This window comes from Argiope bruennichi, chromosome X1 (assembly GCF_947563725.1).
Source record: "Argiope bruennichi chromosome X1, qqArgBrue1.1, whole genome shotgun sequence".
NCBI lineage: Eukaryota > Metazoa > Arthropoda > Arachnida > Araneae > Araneidae > Argiope > Argiope bruennichi.
The window spans coordinates 64,560,042-64,580,980 of NC_079162.1; the positions used below are offsets into that span (position 1 = coordinate 64,560,042).

The 20,939-nt window shown below is 27.6% G+C and overlaps 1 protein-coding gene across 2 annotated transcripts in view; it reads right to left on the reverse strand.

Moving 5' to 3' along the window:
* LOC129959075 (uncharacterized) overlaps window positions 1-8,005 on the reverse strand; it is a 34,007-nt gene extending 26,002 nt beyond the window's left edge. The window contains exons 1-2 of one of the 2 annotated variants that reach the window (XM_056071873.1): window positions 7,695-8,005; window positions 5,557-5,658 (exon numbers count right to left, since the gene is read on the reverse strand). Coding sequence is in view for 1 of the 2 variants with exons in the window: in XM_056071872.1 (XP_055927847.1) it covers window positions 7,695-7,715 (21 nt within the window). In the remaining variant the exon portion in view is untranslated. The remainder of the gene's footprint in view (window positions 1-5,556; window positions 5,659-7,694) is intronic. The other variant, XM_056071872.1, reaches the window with a different exon arrangement.
* Between the last annotated feature and the right edge of the window lie 12,934 nt (window positions 8,006-20,939).

A 20,939-nucleotide genomic window follows, 5' to 3' on the forward strand; every position in this document is an offset into this window, starting at 1 on the left:
ACCAATAATTGCAAGCAACATACATACAAATACACACGAAGAAAAAAGTTTAAAACAAAATGTTAAGGCAATCATTCATTGAAAATCATATAAATGTTTGGTATAAAAATAGAATATAAAGTTCCATTAAACTAACATAGATCATACCTTAAAATAGGAAATAAAGTACATTTTATTTAGCAAATATGGAACTGAATAAAACATCTCTTACTTATATTATTCTAAAAATGTAAAGAATTATATCAGCTATATTTAAAGGAAATTCTTCACATTTTAACAAGTAAAAAATTAATATGAAAAATTACTCATATAAATGAAGTAACAATATAAATAGGGATTGCAATACCGGACCAAAATTTCAATACCTGTATTTTTTAAATCTTAATACCGGGATACCGGTATTAGAAATTTTGGAAAAAGAAAGAAAACACATGTGTTTCTTTTTTTTTTTATTTGTCAGTTTTGTTACAGAGTGTAAATATCACAAAAAATAATTTGTAACTTATGAATTATAATAGTATATAATCACAAAAAAGTAAAGAAACATCTTATTTATTTAAATCGCAAAAAAAGTGTAAATATCACTATTCAGTTTGTTGTACTATTGCAAATTTTTGAAAAGTGATCTAAAAGAACATAATGCATCAATTGTACTGTCATTAAACCTGAAAAGTAATTTTGTGTAAAAATTACCAGCTCTCGAAAACGCCCTTTCGGCATCTACGCTAGTTGGTGGTACTGTTGGCAATGCCTGATATACTTTTTCCGTGTATTTATCTCTAAATCCCTCATCTTCAAATAAATCGATTTCTCGTCAGATGGTTTTGGATATAGCTGATTTCTGTATAGTATTTTGGTTCGTTGAAATTTTTTTATTTATCGCTAATTCTAATTATGTTCAAGAGACAATTCCTTTTCACTATAGACAGTAGTGACAACATAATCTTTGATAATTGATCCGAATTCTGAATGTGGATAGGTTTGTGGGAAAAATTTTTTATGAAACTTTACTCTAACTTAATCAGATTTGAATTGGTTATTTTCTTTTCTTCTTTTCATTTTTAAAATCATTAGAATTATGTAAATACCATAAGACATTTTCTATTTCGGTATGCCTTTCATCTGTGCAATTTTTTTAATGTAATATATAATTCTTCAGATAGTGATGTGTGCTGTTCTTTCAGTGACTGCAACATGAAATTTGTTGCATTAGCTGTTAATAAATTAAAATCTCTCCGACATAATACCTTTATAGTCAGTTTTATTGGAAGTAGAGCTGATATAGTTCTGGATATTAAGTCAAACTCACTATCTGGAAAATTAATTTACAGGTTTAAGTGGATTATTGCTTTTTGGATTGGATTTCTCAGTTTCAAAAATCGTTCCATCATTAGGAGTAAACTGTTCCAACATGTTTTAGAATCTAATATTAACATATATTCTGTTTTATTTTCAGTTAGTATATATTTTAGTAATATATCCTTTTTATAGGGGAACGTTTAAATATTTTAACAATTTTTCAAACTTTATAAATTATAGGAAGCAATTCTTGATAGGTTAATATTTCATCCTCATTAGCAATATCTTCTTCAACAATTACATTGTCATTATCTTCATTGTCAATATCACTCTCACTCTTTTCAAAGTTGGTATACGAAGTTTCTATATCCACAGTATTTGAATTCTTCTGTCCTTTATATTTTTGGTATAATAGATCTATTACTCCTAATTGAATTCCATGTGCATAGCACAATTGCTGATTTGCACCAATCAACTTTCCAACTTTTTTCATAATTGTTGCTCCATCAGTCGTTATGGATACAATATTTTCTTTCAAGGATAATCCATGTTTTGCTAATTTAGATTTAAGCAATTAATTAGCTAATTAATTTTGCCCATTAGGGAGACATAAAAACAAAAACGTGTACTATATTGCTATGGTCGCGATACCTGAACATACAGCGGAGACAATTTTAAAAATTTCTAGTAAATACTGAAAAACTGGTATTTAAACTTGTGAATACCGGTATTACAAAATTGTACAAATGGCTTAAAATACCGGTATTGCAATCCCTAAATATAAACTATGATTACAGTAATATGTACAACAGGCTGTATAACTCAATTAATATTAATAGCTTTTTACTTCTACTGAATTCTGTATTTTTAACTGAAAAGAACAGTTTATTTGAAATAGCTAGATGATAGTATATAAGAAACTTTTCTGAGTTCTTTCATCTTTTTTTAGACTAAACGTATTTCTGTTTTTATTAATAACTTTCATTAAATGATGATGCTAAAATAATAGTTTTATGGAATTCATACAGGAACTAGAAAAATATAGTTACTGATTATGTTATCTATTATTTTATTTAAAACTTTTATGGAATTTATACAGGAACTAGAAAAATATAGTTATTGATTATGTTATCTATTATTTTATTTAAAAGTTTCATAAAAATCTAAAAAAAATTCATCATACTTTTTTCCAATATCTCTGATATCAAATATGATATACAACTAATATAGAGAATCCTTGACCAGACGAAACCAGAGAAAATACTAATTAGTTATACATGATGACAAAATTTATTTTCAATTTTTGCATTGATAATTTCAATAAGTATATATAGAAAAATGATAGATTACAAACAGAATAAATATTAAGAGAAAAAGGAATACTTGAAAACTTTGTGTTTTAATTTTAAAAAATCTAACATTCTGTTAATGATTAATTCTCTAATTTTTTTACATAATGAACACCTAGCATAATTTAATAAATATCCAATTTTTTTTAACATAAGTACCTAACTAATATAGAATGACTGCCAAAATACATAGGCACCTTAAAATTTTATTGAAATAATACTCGATTACTAAAATTTTGCATTTTTACAATAATTTTTTTTCACAATATATTTATTCTACCTTTAAAAAAATTCAGATTATTTTCATCGGATAGTAAAACTTTCATCAGAAAATCCATTATTAAAAACCATCAAAATAAAATTCACATCAATATTTAAAAGAAATTGCTACAAATCAGTATATATTGCAAAGTTTTTGCAATTTAAAACTTTATAAAATATTATTGGACATCTTCAGGCATATTGAATTGTACAGACATAGAATTCACTAATTTCTCTATAATTTCAGCTTCTGCTGTCCCACATTATGTACCATTTTAATTTATTTTCCTATAATGTTTTTATACTTTAACCTCAGATTTTTTTCTAGATGTGTACATAGTTATGATATTTGGATTCGTTATTTTGGAACTTCAGAAAATTACAGATATTACATGTAAATGATAATTATTTTGTAAACATTGTTACAATGAAAAAAGAAAAAAAAAACTCAAATTATAAATTATTTTTAGTTGGCTTTTAAAATGCTTAAATGAATAAAATGATGTATTATTCTATAAATAAACAAAAAATAATGGCAACTTGTTGTCAAAAAAAGATGCTCCCATTTTTATATCTTGCAGTTTTTAGTTCTCATGATTAAAGCTTTCGCTATTCTTCAGCATACCATTACACACTTGCTCAATGGAACTAAAAACATTAAATTTATGTCTATCCGCCAAACCGGACATGATTTCAATAAAATGCTAGCTTATTAATCAAATAGGATGATTTTACCAATTTATTAATATTTTGATTTGCCACTTTTTTTGGTGAAAAGTAAGCAAATTTTTAAAGCCATCACTACACACAAGCAAATATAAAGAGTTACAAAAATGTACATCTTGTAAAGATTTAGAAAGTAAAATATTGATGCTAATTTGAATAATGAATTTAATGAAAAGAATTTAGGCATCCAAAAGATTTTGTATAGTTTATTTATCATTTTCTATAGTTATTTTGCCTTCCACTTATTAAAAAATTATATCAATCAAAATCAAATGGTAATCATAGGAAAAATACTTTGAGCAAATTTAATAAAAACAATTAAAAAATTTTTAAATTTAATCATCAAAAAATTAAAAAAATTTCTATTTCATGAAAATTTCTTCTATTTTCTGAATTCTTTAAATTTATTGTCATAAAATTTATGGAATTTTGAAAACAATGTTCCCTCACATTCCTCATTAGGGAATAGCCACAAGCAAGGCATTAAAATAATAAAACAATGTATTGTCAGTGAAGACAGGCAAGTGCATTAAATATCATAACACTCACATATAGAGCAGAATTATGAAATAGGTAATTGCCGCAGGGCCACATAATTTTGGAGATTCACGGTTGAGATTCTATGCAGATTTTTGAAAATTATTAAATTTTGTGCTTTCATTTAATTATAAAAAGACATTTTATCAAGTTTATTAAAATTAAATTCAAATATTGTTTTGTATTTTAATTTTGGAATATTATTCTAGTAGCATTTTTAAATAATTATCATTGGCTAAATTCTAGAGACGGGTACATATATATCGGTACTACGGGTAGAGACATATATATCATTAAAATGAAACACATTGACATTTAATATTTTCTATCACAACAAATTGTATTTTTATAAAACTGTAATATACATAATAGTTTCTTTATTTTCACACTTACTTTGATACTTACTTTTTACTTTGATTTTAACTCTGTACATAAATATTTTAACAATAGAACAATTCGTACTGTGTATGTAACTGCCTTTATCATATATTTTTGTTCCAGAAAAAAGAAGAAAAAAAATTTAAAAAAAGTTTTGTTAACTGGAAAAAATAAAAACTTGTTGTGTACTAATGAAGAAAAACAAGTCCATGATAAGTGTCAATGATTAGTTTCCATAAATGTGGTTAAGTATAAAAAAAAGAAAATTAGAAAGGAAAAAAAATTTATAAAGTTCTCACAGTTAGCAATTAGTTCAGAAGATATCGATGATTGTTAGAAGTAACAAATATTCCAGAATGCTCCTTCTGAAGGAGTATTGAAATCAAGCATCTTTTGCAGGCTTTGAAAGCAAATTTTGTTCTTGAATACTGATAATCTATCATTATTCAACATGAAAGTAAAAGTTTTGCAAGAAGTTTTTACTTTAATTTTTAAAAAAAGACCATGAAAAGACCATATATCATAAATAGTTTATCTAATTTATTTATATATATTTCCATTATCAATAAATATAAGATGCAATGATTTTAAAATATATTCTAAATAGTTTTCTGATGAAACAAAATACACCAAAAGTGTATTACATAATATATAAAAATATTCTGTATAATTAGGTATTTAATATTTTCTATCACTACAACCCATATTTTTATTACACGCTAATATACATAATAGTTTCTTTATTTCCACAATAATAACTTTAATTTTAAATCTGTATATCACTAATTTACAATAGAATAATTTGTACTGAATATATAACTGCCTTTTAGAATATATAACTGCCTTTAGACAAAGAAACTTTTGTCAACTGAACAAAAAATCAAACCTGTTTTATACTAATGAGGAAAAGCAAATCCATGACAAGTGTCACTGCTTAGTTTCCATAAATGGGGTTGAGTATAGAAATAGAAAATTAGAAGGGATAAGTAATTTATAAAGTTCTCACAATAAGCGATTAGTTGAGAAGATATCGATGATTGTTAGAAGTAGCGAATATTCCAGAATCTCCTTCTGATGGAGTATTGAAATCAAGCATCCTTTGCATGCTCTGAAAGCAAATTTTGTTATTGATTACTGATAATCTGTAATTATCCAACATGAAAGTAAAACATTTGCAAGAAGTTTTTACTTTAATTTTAAAAAAAGAGTATGAAAATTTCTTAATACATATTTGCCATTAAGATATCTGTGGTCATCAGCAAGCAAGCGAAATAGATATCCAATAAAATTTCTAATATAAAAAATTTTCAAACAAAAAAATATATATAAAAATAAAGGACAACTTTTGTTTATATATTTACTATCCTCAACATACAAATATCTGCTCAAGAATTGTATCATATATGAGCTGTTTATTTTGAAAGTAGTGCAAGTTCCATCTTAGATTGAAATTATATTTGACCGACTATATTACGGCAAAATTTAGCTCCGGTTGCTCTATGGTGAAGGAAATATGGCCGTTTGACATCATGTCTGAAATCTAGAATGTTTCTATTGATCTATTTTTGATATTGAAAATAGATGGTTGTACAGTATTTTATAAATAATAAAAAGTATATTTTAATTTTGTGTGTCGATCATAATGTTTACTTCCATCACCGATTATTCTGTCCAGTGACAACGAAATAAATATAATTGATCACAAATTTTTAATGCTAGGGCATTCATTTCTACCAAACAATCGTGATTTTGGAGTGGGACTATCCAGTAACTATTCAATCCAGAAACCAGTTCCTTGCATATTTCCCAGGATTACTACAAAATAATACAAAATTGTCGAAACATAATAAATTTTTAGTATATGAAATTAAACATTGAAATTTATTTTCAACCCAACCTCTGGAAAAAGCAGTTTTAAAAAGAAAGAAAAATACCAATGGAGAAACCGTGAATTGATTAACTATATGCTGGATCAGATTTACAAGGGATGCAACATACAAAATGTTCAACAAAACTTCGATAGAACGAGATTTTCAATTTAAAAATAATCGATTTGTCAACACTTCAAGGAAGGTAAATAATTCCAAGTAATTTCAGAAATATAAAATTATCTTTTATGTAAAAAAAAAAAAAGGAGATTTATTACATCTGAAAAATACAAGGATATAATGGATTTAATACCATATACCTCCCATTCATCATGAATTTTTTAAAATGTTAAATCTTGAATGAAATTGAAATTGATTATACCTAAGTATAAACTAAAATACATAATTTCCTTGAAATTCTTAATAAAACTGAATTGTTATGTTATATTTTCTACTAGAATATTCTTGGTTTTGTTTCCCTTTTTATCAAATGAATAAATATTTATAAAAATTTGAATAGTATTTTGTTTTTATTCTTAAATAATGGCTGATGCTACTGAAATATTATTTCCTAATTAAATTAATGATTGCAATAATTCTTTAATTTTGAAAGTGAAACAAGTTCTATTTAGTTATAATGGAACTCTTATTTTTTTAATCAACACTGTAAACACTATTGGATTATAAACTTACATTTTCTGGTTCCACAAAATATATATCTATTTTCAAAATAAGCAGTTCATATCATTATAAACCATGGTCAAAACAGACAAAAAACCCAGAACATATTTATATATGTATTGACAGTACAAAACCGCAAGTTTTACTACAAGCAAAGCTCGACAACAATATAATGATTAGATTAAATAAATATATTAGCTTTTTGCATCTAACTGTCAAAAAAAAAAAAAAATTATTTTTTAAACTCCAAAAGAACTTTCTGAAAAATTTTAAACAAGCAAAGATTACGATTAAACATTCGGTTAGCATTTGTATCTCCAAAGTGTAAATATGAACAATATTTCTGGTGAACTTTGTGATGACTAGTCACTAAAGGATTGATATGAGCCTAATGATTTCACAACTGATTATTTATATTTAGAGCATTAACAAATTAAAAAAAAAAAATTAAGGAATATTTGATCCTATCAAATTTTGTTATATAGTGATATTTGCTTAACTCAATGCGATCCAAGCATGAAGAAATGTTAAATTATTAACGATTCTTCATAATATATACAAATAATATGCCACAAAAACGTGAAGAATCGCTTACCGCTACCGAAAATCGACACATCCTCCTGCAGAGCTCTGCAATCCACTTGCATACCACAATAGCATTACTAAAAAGCTACAAAGAAAATAATAATAATAAATGGGTTACTTGTGAACTAACCAAAAAACGTACTGTGCTGCTTGCTATAAATGTTTAATTCACTAAACATATAAACACAAAATTGCAAATGAAAAATGTAGATAATAATATAATTTGGATTTGTTTATAAATCTTATCTCAAATAAGAATATGGGAATAAGGAACACTGTAACAAAATTTAGATATTTTGACAGGCGGGCGAATTGTTAAAATAAATTTCAAGATTCAGTATATTCGTTTAGAAATTCATAATTCGAGTCAGAAACAAGTGTTTAAATACAGTTTTCACAGCTTCTTTCCGCATGTGCGCCAAAACCTGGAGGAACTAATTGTATTAGTAGTAGACGCCCAATTGGCATACTGAAACGATGTAAGTAAAGATGCTCTAGTACGACAGCTTGAAGCTCTAGTATGACTCTTTTCAAAATCTAATGTTAAGATATGGGCCTTTTCTCCTATTCACTCAACCAATCAAAAGCATGTTATCGGCCAGTTTTGCCAGGACTGAGGAAGTTTTCTATCCTACTCACTAGGGGTCTAGGTTTGCCACAATAATCGTTACGGGATGCTGTTTTATGGCAGTTTATCTATTTCGTAATTGTTCTGAATTTTGAAATTTTTCGAAAAAAAAAAAAAAAAAAAAGAACTTATTTGCCTCGAGAATCGGCATCAAAGACTTCAAATTCTCTGCATGTGTCCCAAAGAACAGATTATTGAAAGAGTACCTTTTGAATTCGTTATTTATGAGAAAAAAAAAAAGGGAAATAAGATGGTGTTAATCCAGAATTACTTGCTTCCACAATAACAGGAGTCGCTGTACATTTCTTGAGGAAATTCCCTTATGAATTCGCAGCAATAATAATCCAATAGTTTTCTATTATGTTATTATAGTAAGCGTAATGCTATAGAGAATATCTGGTGTTTATCAGAAAAGTAAAGAATGTATTGCAATCCTAATATATTATTTGTTGTTAAAAGTGCACTCTAATGGTGTGCATTTCTTTTAGTAAATAGCTATAAAATCTTTTCTATTTTGCATGAATAACTCAACCTTTTAAAACATTAAAAAAAAAATGTAAACTACTTTTTTAGTTAATGCCTTCCCGATCTCCACTACCTTAAGGTGCATGCGAGTGGGCTGTGAAAAAGCCACAACAGTTAGATATAATATAGATTTTTCTGTAATGTTTCACACAGTAGCCACTTTTCATACCAACCTCCCCTCTAAAGAAAACAGGCAAACAAAAACCACCTTGAGTGTTAAGTCGAAATTCTCAAAGCACTCCAAACTGCCTTTGGAAATTGAGAGGGTTTGAGGGGAACAGCAGTTTAATTAAAAAACATGATACTTTTACAAAATTATTTAAGTATTGCTTTGTGTCATTTTCCCCTTTACAGATATAGTCTAAAGAAAATAAAAACCTGCATATTTCAACATGTTAATCTTTTTTTCGCTATTTAATCTATGTTTATCAGTCGGACATAATTTCAACTGATTACAAGATGTTTCTGCAAATGTTTTCTTTATCCTTTTAACTTTTGTAATACTAAGATAGGGTCAGTTTGACCCCAGCTGTTTTTTTTTTTTATGTGTTTAAAGAAATGTATTACAAAATTATTTTTTGAAATTCTTTTAAGATACCTTTCAGAATTTTGTCTGCATAGTATGTTTTGTTTGTTCGTTTATAGAAATTGCAAATGTTACCATATTAACCAAATTTGGGAGTGAAAATTTCCAATAGTTTAATATGTTCCATTTGAACGAATTATTTTGTGCACCCTCTTGAATGTACAGTAGATGGTGGTGCTGGTACATCATTTCCATGTAAGCAAATATAGGTGCCTCCCTCACTTAGTTAGTTCCTGCTATTTATTAGGTTTCATCTGAATTTGACCATTCAACGAAATAATGACTGTTTGACCATTGAATGGGCATATGCTGTATTATTCGATAAAGATTCTAATGTATCGATGGATTTTAATAGTGAATCTGATGTTTCATGCAGCAATGTTGAGCCTGAAATTGTAGAATTAGCAGATTTTGAATATAATAATGTTAGTACTGATGAAGATAATAATCTACATATACCTGGAAGTCATAGCAATACATTCAATGTGTTTCAAAGAATTATTGTTATATTAATAATGGTCCAATTGCATTAGCTGAGAATGCCAAGACAAATGTTGATACATTTTTCTCTGTTTATCAATGAGGAAATTACAATATCATTGTGACATTCTGTAATCAAGAGGTTAACATAAAATTGAAGTTTGAAATGAAATTCATCAAGATATGGCACAGGGTGTGTAGCAAGATTATAAAAGCCCTTAAAAGCTACTGATTTTTTATGGTCCTTATATAAGGCCTTAAATGTATTTATTTTTTATCCATGTGCTTATCTTTTTCTTCTGATTGGGGAAAAAATCATTTCACTATGTTAGATCTACCCAATTATAGTCTGTATTTTCTATGCAACGTTGGATCATTCAATGTTTAATGGATTTAATGAATCTACAGGTAATATAAATTTTATGTATTCATGTTACGTTTTTAATAGTAACTTCATCTGATCCTTGCTTTTTTACACATGGTCACTTGTTTGTAGAGCATTTGTTAGTTTATATTTCAATGTCATTTAGTAATTTTCCATTAGTGAATTATTTAAGTATTTTTATTTCAATTAATTTTTATGCAACAGTTTAGAACTGGATTTAACAGTATGTTGGAAAATGTGCATTTGATTCATTATGAATATTTAAAAGTAAATATATTAAATGATTCAAGGCTTCAAAAAAAAAATTTCATGATGCTAATAAAATTCGTTTTTTACATTTTAATATGCAAACTATTTAAAGAGAAAGAATTGTAATTGCCAAATTAATGTCAATTTTACCCTATCTTTATAATTCAAATGTTCTAATAACACATTTTCATGTTATGTCTATCCATGAACATTATAACTTGAAAAATACTGGAATTTCTTCATACTAAATTTACAAATTTCAACTAAAATTTTAAACAAAATCCTTTTTTTTTATCTGTATGTTTGTTTGTCACTAGTACAAATGAACAAGATAACTTCAAAATTTAAAGTGGTATTTTGGAAAAATGTGGTACACAGTTTTATCATCTAAAATTTAGATGAATATCAAAATTTTGAATCAAATCAGTCAAGAATTTGACCATTTGGTCATCTATATGTTTATATGCATGCAAACACTGTCACAAAAATACGCAACTTAGATAAATGAAATTTCTTAAGTTATCTTGTTTCTAAAATTGTAACTCCGTCATAAATTTTGAATTTAATTGGTTGGCTATAAAATTTTAGTACTCTGAAAATAAAAATCTGTGTACTCATGACGTTCCTAACCTTGCTTAAGGTTTCTAATTTTTATGTTAGATGGAGGGGTGATAATCTTCATTAAGAAGTATGCAATGAAGAAGAGGTGAGACAGTCTCAGCTGATTTACGGCAGAGTGTATTAAGACATTTCTTCATATGTAACAGTGATGTCCCAATTTTGCCTTTTTATGTATATGATATATGTATGTTAATAAGTAACAATAATGCTTTTTAAAGTTTTGAAAAAAAATTTCACAGTTGAAATTATTTCTTCATTAAATTGCTAATGCTAGTATGATTTTTCTAACAATTTATCTTGTTCTGCAAATGATAAGATGAGTGCAGACATAGGATGGGAGAAATTGTTGAAAAGCTTTCATTCCACAAAAGCAATGAAAGTTTATTATATGCTTTTATATGCTTTTCAAATATAATTGTCAGTAGCTTATTTTAAAAATGTTGGGATGCATAATGAATTCAATAAATTTTGCATCATTAACAAATGTTTTGGCTGAGAAGAAGGAAGTGGGAAAAATGAATCTTGTTCCGAGTTGTACTTTCATCAGAAAGGATAAAAGACAGTTTGAAGATACTATTTCCATGGAATTTATAGGTTTTCTAGTCAAATCACCTTTACTCGATTTCAATAATTTTCATACCGTAAAAGTGAGATTGGATGAGATCTTAATTTTTTATATGAAGATCAAAAAAAAAAAAAAAAAAAAAAATGTGAAGAGCATTGAAAATTTTCATTCTTTTTTTATGAACAAGAATCTATTGAAAGAAGATTTGGCATTAATTAAAATATTGAAGTGGGAAATTTGAATAAAAATTATCATTTTTCACAACATGTAGTCTATGACCATATAAAACAGTCTGGAAAAAACCATTTGGTAAACATTATTTAAAAAAATCAAGAAAGTTAGCAATATGAGTCTGGTACGAATTTACCATAAGTTTAAGCTGGTTCATTTCAATTTTTTAATAAGTGGACTGTATTCGTATTTAAAATCAAACGACAATTCGAAAGCCAACTTTTTATTTCATCGAGGTTCACCGACCCCGTAATTACTCAGTACGAAAGTGTCTTTGTAAACTCCATGATACGGCAAATAATAAGATCCTTCACAAAGGTCATTACTCACTTTTTCCATATGACCTCAACTTTCATATTCTGCAATAAATTCCTTATATAAATTTTGCATCATGGGATTCTTATGCAATCGCTTAACTGTTTGGTTAAGTCTAACTTTGGCTAAGGCTTTAGAATCACCCAACAAACCTTCTTTCATCGGCATTTTGACTACGAATCAACCATCCTTATTTCTAGATCTTTGAAATGCGCCTCGCAAAATTCTTCTGCAGTACTAAGAATAGTATTTTCTTCACTAATATATTCCACTAACCAGAAATTTTCTATTAGGGATGACGAATATTTTAAGAGCGGTTATTGCGTAACCAATATCAAAAAGTCACAAATACAAGTGATCAATACTTTTCAAAGAGGGATGTGATTCAAATCCTTGATACGATCTTACTGGTGGTATTTCGATTACAGGTTTTGGATCACGATAGAAAGTAACAATCGATACGATATCACTGAAATTTGCCGGAGCGGTGACTTTACTGGAAAGTAAGAATCGATACGATCTGTCCAATGGAAGCTCTCGAAAGAAATCTGTGATTGGATTGAAAAGTGAACGGACCGGTTATTAGAATTATCGTATCGTATCATTGAATTGCATATCACTGAAATTTATCGGAGTGGTGATTTCACCGGAAAGTGCGAGGCTTCACTGGAAAGTGCGAAGTCACCGCTCTACTTTACGGGAGTGACCGATATTCGTATTTGATGATGCGCTATTCCATACAGATCATTTTTAATTGCTCGTGGCATGATTGACTTTGATTACATGTACTCTGTTTACTGCTGGCGCCAGCTATTGGTAGAATATAGGACTAAAGTAAACATTTTAAAGAAATGCATATATTTTTAACTCATCTTTCCCAGAAAATGGTTCACTCTAATAAATAAATTAAATAAATAGTTTTGAGAAAAAAAATAGAATTTAAGAAGTAAGCTGAAGAAGATAAATTAATTCCATCATACGTTAATTAAATTAGTAAATTAAGTATTAATTACAATTAATAAATTTTATATTTAATATTAAGTAATAATTTTTCATTAATAATATGATTGAAATAACAGATATTTGGAACGCATATTTAAAATAACAATAGCAATATTATTTGTTATTCAAAAAATCGTGGATTATGCATCTCTATTTTCTATTACCTTTTCTATATTCTCATTTCGAGAAACTAAGCTACATAAATTATTAGTACATGGCTCCTGATTGATTGTATTTACACAGCCACCAGCGACATAATCAAATACAGTATTTTGAAATATTAATGAATTTAGAGATGAACGTATTTGTTCACCCTTAACAATTTCAAAGAAGGTTTCAGCACCCAAAAGGTCATCGATTTTGGAACTCCGTATAAATTCCGGATCTCCAAGCATGACCTGTGGAATTTCTAAATTCTCCAAATTAACATTTGTTGCAGGAACAATATCCGTAATTTTATCTATTACAAAAAAGGTTTGTGACAAAAAGAAAGATCCATTAAAATTGGCGATATTAGCAACAGCCTCATATTCATCGAAGTAGAAATTCCTCCCAATCCAGAAACCGATGTATTTATTTTTTGTCTGCTTAAATTCGCGCTGTCAGCAAACTGCTTTGTTACAAAATTTGCCTGAGAAGCACTATCTAGTATTACTCTAGCTCTCGAGAAGTGGCCATAAATATTCTGAATAAGTACTATTGCAGTTGGAAGTAGAACTCTTTTATTTTTTATAAGTAAGCAGGCAGAGGAAGTATGCTGTGAAGCGGCCGAAGTCACATCTGTTGGGGATAAATCAGTCCTCGGCTCCGAAGGAATTGCTTCGGAATGAGTAATATTTTCTCCTCCGATCGAAGGTTTGCTATGTCTGTGCAAAAGATAATTATGATTACCATTGCAGATGTTTCACAAGTACTTAGATTGGCGACAAAAAGCTAATTTGTGCCCTGGTTTTAAGCACAACACACACACAGAGAGTTTTTTTTAACGATATTAAAACGTTCCACAGCATTTAAATCAAGAAAACTTTTACATTTATTGATCGGATGATTTGCTGGTAGACGACAAGCAGGACACTTTGATGAAGTGTTATTTACCTTTGTTACTAAAGTACGTGGTTTACAACTTTGGGAAATAAATTTCGATTTTGGTGGTTGAACGATATTACTTTGCAAATTTTCTAAAATTTGACATCTTTTTTCAATAAATTTGGTATAATGATAATAATAAATATTATTAATATTCTTTTCGAAACTGTTAAATATTTGCCTAATATCAATAAATTAGATTTCTGTAAACGTGCAAGTGAAAAAAGGGAGAAATATTTAACTAGCAATTTTCCGTAACAAATATCTGCTGCCCATTCTCCAAATTTGCTTATCTGGATGAAGGCGGATCCGAGGATAAAGAAGGCATTATAAGGAACGTTCTTATGGATTTTTTTGATTAATAATTAAAACCTAGCTCCACGCTTTCCGACTTTTAAATAAAGTATTTTGCTTGAAAATAAAGAATATATCTTCATTTATGCTAAAGGGGAAATGAGGGAAACAGTAATGAAGTAAAATAAAATTGGAATTTATGTAAAGATTAAATTTTGGGCCAAGTGGGAAAATTAAGAAAATCAAACATCCGAAAACACTCGCCTCTTTAGCACGGACGGAATTATCGGAGACGGTAAATTTCGGATGCCCTGGTTCTTTGGGGGGGGGGGTGATTGGTCTATAGAATCGGCTAAGGTATTAAGAACTCTAGGGGATTTAATTATCTCTGATAGTAGCCTTTTTCGCAGCCCGTTTCTGTGTATCTTAAGGTGGTAAAGGATAGGGAAGTATTCCTTGAATAGGCAGTTTCGCATTTTCTATGTTTTCATGAATTGAGATTTCTATTTACATGTATTGTTGGTTCAAAATTGGAAGAATTTTATGTCTATTTACTGAAGGAAAGTTTTCCCAGTGCTGTTTTAAGGATGAATGTTATATACGGATACCTACCTGCTTTATATTTTTGCGGTAAATAATAACAGGCATTCTTTTTAATATAAATGTGATTGTGACCATATAAAAAACAAATCACTGGATAATTACAGCTGTCTTTTCACAAGTCAGTTTTTTCACAAAATATAAAATGTATTTTGTTTTGTAGAAAGAAGTTATTTTAGAGTCCCAGCATCTTATTCTGTCGCCAAAGAATTGTTGGAATTTTGATGCTGAACAGAAACTGCCACTTTCAAATGGCATTGATTGAACAGAAAAAATTTCAAACAGACTTTTCTTTTCTTTAAAGAATAAGATAAGCTATATAAATATCGAGTTTTGATTCAAATATGATTCTGAAAATATCTCTTCAATTATGTATCGCTACTTCTTACTTTTAGTATACGAAGTGTAGAATAAGTATTGTAATTGTCAAAAAATTCGAAGTCGAAACTTTGACGAATCTCCACATTTTTGAAATTTTTTTATCTGTCAGTCAGTCCATCTGTCTGTGAACACGATAATTCAAAAACGCTTTGAGCTAGATAGCTGAAATTTGGTATATGGAATTAAGACCGAATTTGTAGGTTTTATCAAATTTTGAACGACATTCATTCATAGGAAGTCTATCTGTGTGGTTGTTTTCCTGTACAAGTGAACGCGATAAATACAAAATGCACAGAGCTATTTAAATTAATTTAGATACAAATTTAGCATCTAAAATATAGATATCAAATTTTGAGCTAAATTCGTCAAACGGTTGACGGTCTCTACTTTGCATGCATATAAACGCAATAACTCATAAACGAAATGACTTCAATCAATGAAATTTAATATGTTATCTTATGATTATAACAGTAGTTTTGAGTCGAATTTCGATGTTAATCTGCCAGTAGAAACGCTCCCAAAATCCATATTTTTGTGATCGATTCAGTAAATATGCTAAATTTACGCGAAAGATCTATATTTCATCACTATGTTCACCATTACCATGAAAGGAATTCGCAGCCTTACTCAAGTTCCACAGTTTTATAAAACCTTCATTGGTGAGTATAAGCGAAACTTTTGGAGAAACCAATTTCACTAGTTATTTTATGTATTTCGAATTGGCTTTTTCTGTCTCAATGTAATTTTTGATTTTAACCAACCATTTTTGAATTTAACCATTAACCACCGTAAAACAAAACGTGAATTCATGAAGTAGAAATTAAAGCAATTTTACTGATGTATTATGAAAGTGATGGTGGTCTATCTATTCCTGAATTGTATTGAGAGCAAAAAAATTAAGCAATGATATATGATATACTATCTCCGTTTAACAAAAGATTGTTTCAATAATATTTTAAAAGATTAATAAAAATAAGATGAAAAGTAAATATGTTTTGGATGTAGATTTTTATCCCAGCTTTTATTTTAATGATTTAAAAAAGATTTTTTGATTAAATCTAGCTTGTTTTGACCCAACATATTTTTGGTTCTAGAGATACTTAAATATTGTGCGTACCAGAGCTGCCTAGTCACTTTGGTGGAACTGAAAGATACCATTCGGTGGATTATCTGTGGTATCGATGCCGGCATCATGGATGAAGATACATAATCCACTATTTTTTAAATAAAAAATATTTTTGGTATTATTATTTTTAAAAGTTTGTTCCAAATAACTATTTTTTCAATCACATTTTTAATTAAAATTTATTAATAGTAATTAATATAAAATTTATTAATTTAAGTAAAGTGTTATTTAAGTAATTTATGTATTTAAGCTTAATTTTTACTTTTAATTTCTTTCAAAATCATTTGTTTGATTTATTTATTGGAGTAAAGTATTTTCTAACAAAAAAAAAAAAAAATTAGGTTTCACTATAATTTCATATTTAGTCAATAGATGGCGCCAGGAGAACAAATGCTGCTGAATGAACGATGTATGGTGCGGGAACTTAATACATACACTATGTGGGCACTAAAATAGGGATTTTAAAAAAGCGAAAACATTTTTTTTTAGAAAGCTAAGTTTAAAGGAGAATTGTTTCATCATTCAGAATTTAAAAATAATCTTATTTAATCTAATACCATGGTAGAATTGTATGTCATTTAAATTCGTTAGAAAAATATGTTAAATTTTAAATGATCAGCTTCAAAGCTTCCGATTATTGAATAAAAACGAATAAAACTAATTGATAAGAAATAAATAATAAACTATTTATAAAACCTAATTACTATTAATAGAAATAGCTACAAAAATAGAAAGCATGCAAAATCATTTATATCATTTTGAAACGTTATATACAGGCTTCTTATTGTTCAAAACCATGGAATTTCAACAGCTTAATCCGACTGTGAGAATAATAACTTTAAACTAACAGTTAAAAAATTTATCTGTTTATAAATAATTACCTCATTAACAATACTGGTAAATAATTTTAGGAATTGTAGAAAACTCTCCTTCTTTAAAAAAAGCAACTAAATTATTATTAAAAGATTTCATTAGATAAATTATGAAAGGTACGTGAATAATATTAATACTTTTAATAAATGAAATGGTAGAGGTCACAAGATCCACTGCCAACCAAAACCGGTTAAGTGGCGTGAATTCAAAGAAAACTCCACTGCTCCAGTGCAAAGACTCAATCGGGTTGCCAGGGTGAGAAAGCTGAGCATTCTAAATTTGGTCCTTCTGGCATTTTATCACCCATTAGTTTATTTTTTCTATACGATTTTGAGATCATCATAGCGGGCTTGATATAGATTTTTGAGCTCTAGTATTAAGGAAGTTTTTAAACATTATAAAGGAGATTTCCTCCACATTTTAAAGTAATTTAAAGAGTTCAAAGGAATTAACTCATATTTTTTTAGAAAAGTGTTGACATCATTTTTTGATGGTTTAAGAATTCATTCGAACATAAATTACTTATTTTTATTGTTTGTGATCTTTAAAAGAATTTCTTTATCTAATGAATTTTAGCAGTATTTTATGCTTTAGTATGTTCTTGCGGACTAATGTTCGTAAATAAAATATTGAAAAAAAAATTAAGAAGTAGGATGCAAGGGTTTTAGACTACTTTGAAATTTATAACCGTTTTTATAGAGGGAATACTCACACTTTTATATTTGTTTGAGATATTATTATATTTGTTTCCTATTATATATGTTTGAGAATTTTTCTTAAATTCTGCTTCAAATAATTACTTTTTTGTTCTGTAAACATAATAAAATTTGAAATATTTAGGACCTAAGACCCCAGAGCTAATTAAGAGCTATAATACAAAAAGATTTTTTAAGGCCTTTTTTAAAACAAATTTACTTTTTGCAAACTACTTAAGAACTTACGTGAAATGATACATATTTTTTTATAGTTTTTAAATATATTGAAATTTTCAGAATCAATTAATGAATTTATTCAATTATGCAGGACATTCTTTCAAGAAATAACAGAAAAAAATAATTACATTTCTTTTTTGTCTTAGTTTACCGTAATTTAAATAAATACAAAGTGATATCTTAAATCAGGCAAAATTAAATAGATTAATAACTATTATAAGATAATATCAGTCAAAGGCAAAAAAAAAAAGAAAAAAAAATCACATTTCAAACGATATTCAGAAAAATATTTACATATGGTTCTTGTTAGTGAATATTGTAGAATGGCGATAAAAATGCAACACCAAATTTTCAATCACATGGCCGTTATTAACAACTTTTAAAATAATGGTATGGAATAAAACCAATACAAAAAAAAAGAATAGTGAGTAAAAATAATTAAAAGGAAAGTATTTCGAGGATAATATTTCAGTAATATTCTCTCTGCAACTAACTTTATGATTACATTTTCGGCCTTTCTGTAACCATCCAGAATAAAATATTGAAGAAAGCACATTTTTAGATAATTATTTAGAATAAAATTCAAATATGGAACATTTCTTTATAAAGTTTTCAAATGATACATGTCTTTTAATCAAAAAACCCGTCTGATTTTCAGCAGCATCTTTCACCTTATATGTTAATTTCATGGGAGCTTTTACCAAGAGGCGGTAAATGAATCAGATTTCATTACTCGGTTACGGCACTCTTCTACGGTATTCAGGCACTCTAGCTATACTCAGCCGTGACAGGCATTGCGACGCTCCTCATTTTCCTAAAACCTTATGGTAGTCCTATTGAATGTCTTTTACTTTAAAATAAATGCCTAATATCATGTTATAGTGTTCTATTTCATTGACTGTATGTGTTTGTCCTTGATTTCTAGATACAAGCCTGACATATCGCTTGTGATGTTATAACACAGATGGAAGCACCGTGGTTTCTTCTGCTGAAACCGCTATCAACGATCGATTGCAGTGTTATTATGAATTAAAGAATAATTTGGAAAAAAATAGTTTATTTATGAATCGAAATGAGTTTTTAAAACCTAATGTAATAATTATTAATATAAAAATTTGTTTGAAAATTATAATATTCTAAAATGTGAAGACAGCATATGTTGATATAAAAGTAAATACAGAATAATAATTAAAGCATATTTTTTTTTATGAACGCCAGCATTTCAGCAACCCTCTTTCTTTTCGAATACAAAAGTAATTTAAACCTGAATTATTATACTTTGGTTATAAATTTTAAACATTTCTTATCAGAAAAATAATAATAACAGCATGAAAAGTGATTAATAATAATTAAATTAATTCTTTATAATAATAATTTATTAGTTTAACACTATGAGTATAGTAAAGAATTGAAACAATTTTCTTTGAAAATTATTATTTTTACTAACAACTTTTAATTCTTGTATTTAATTATACACAAAAGGTTCATCAAACATTAGGGCCAAGGAACTTGCAAACCTTTGAACAAGAAAAAATAAATAAATAAATAAAGTCCGTTTCATATCCAATGGCTGAGGAAGCACAAAACTGAACTTCTGTGAAGAAAGAAAAAAGGCATTACTTTTTAATATATCGAATTACTGTCTGTAATAAAGCATTAAATATTAAAACCTATGTTTTCTAATCCGATAATTATTTTTTAAAGAAAGGCATACAAATCTTTACCTGTCAATTTTTTAACAGGTAAACAAATGCAGAAATTTTTGAATTTTTGATAAAACATTTTTTATCATAAATACATGAGAAATCGAAGCACAAAATCAATGCTAAAACTCATACCCATAATGCTACAACCTTTATATTCGTCATGTTCGTTTAAGTGAATTTCATCAACCATTAATATAACATTTATCACAATCTTTTAAGAGTTCAGTTTCTTTTTTTCTAATGCAATGCAACAAATTATTTTTTAATTGTTATTTAGAAAGCTTTAAGTCAAATGTAGCAAATAGATTTTTTTTAAAAATCATATTTTGATGCGATGGGTTAAGAATATTATTTTTTCTGATAAAACGACAAACCTGTAGAGCAATCGTATGCAATAACATTTAAAAAATTAGAGTATTCTCCGAATATAGAAATGCATGCTTATTACAAAACAGAAACAAAATTTGTCCAGTTAAAATTTTTAATTCAGCTTTTTTAATATCAGAATTTTTAAAAGATATTATTGCATTAATGATACTTTCTATAATGGGATTTTGTAAATTATATTTCGTTTCGAAGTAGGAAAAAAGCAAAGGAAAAAAATTTATATCAGGTCTTAAGACATTAGATATTTTAATTAAAAGGCGCATACCAAGAGTTTAAAAGTCAT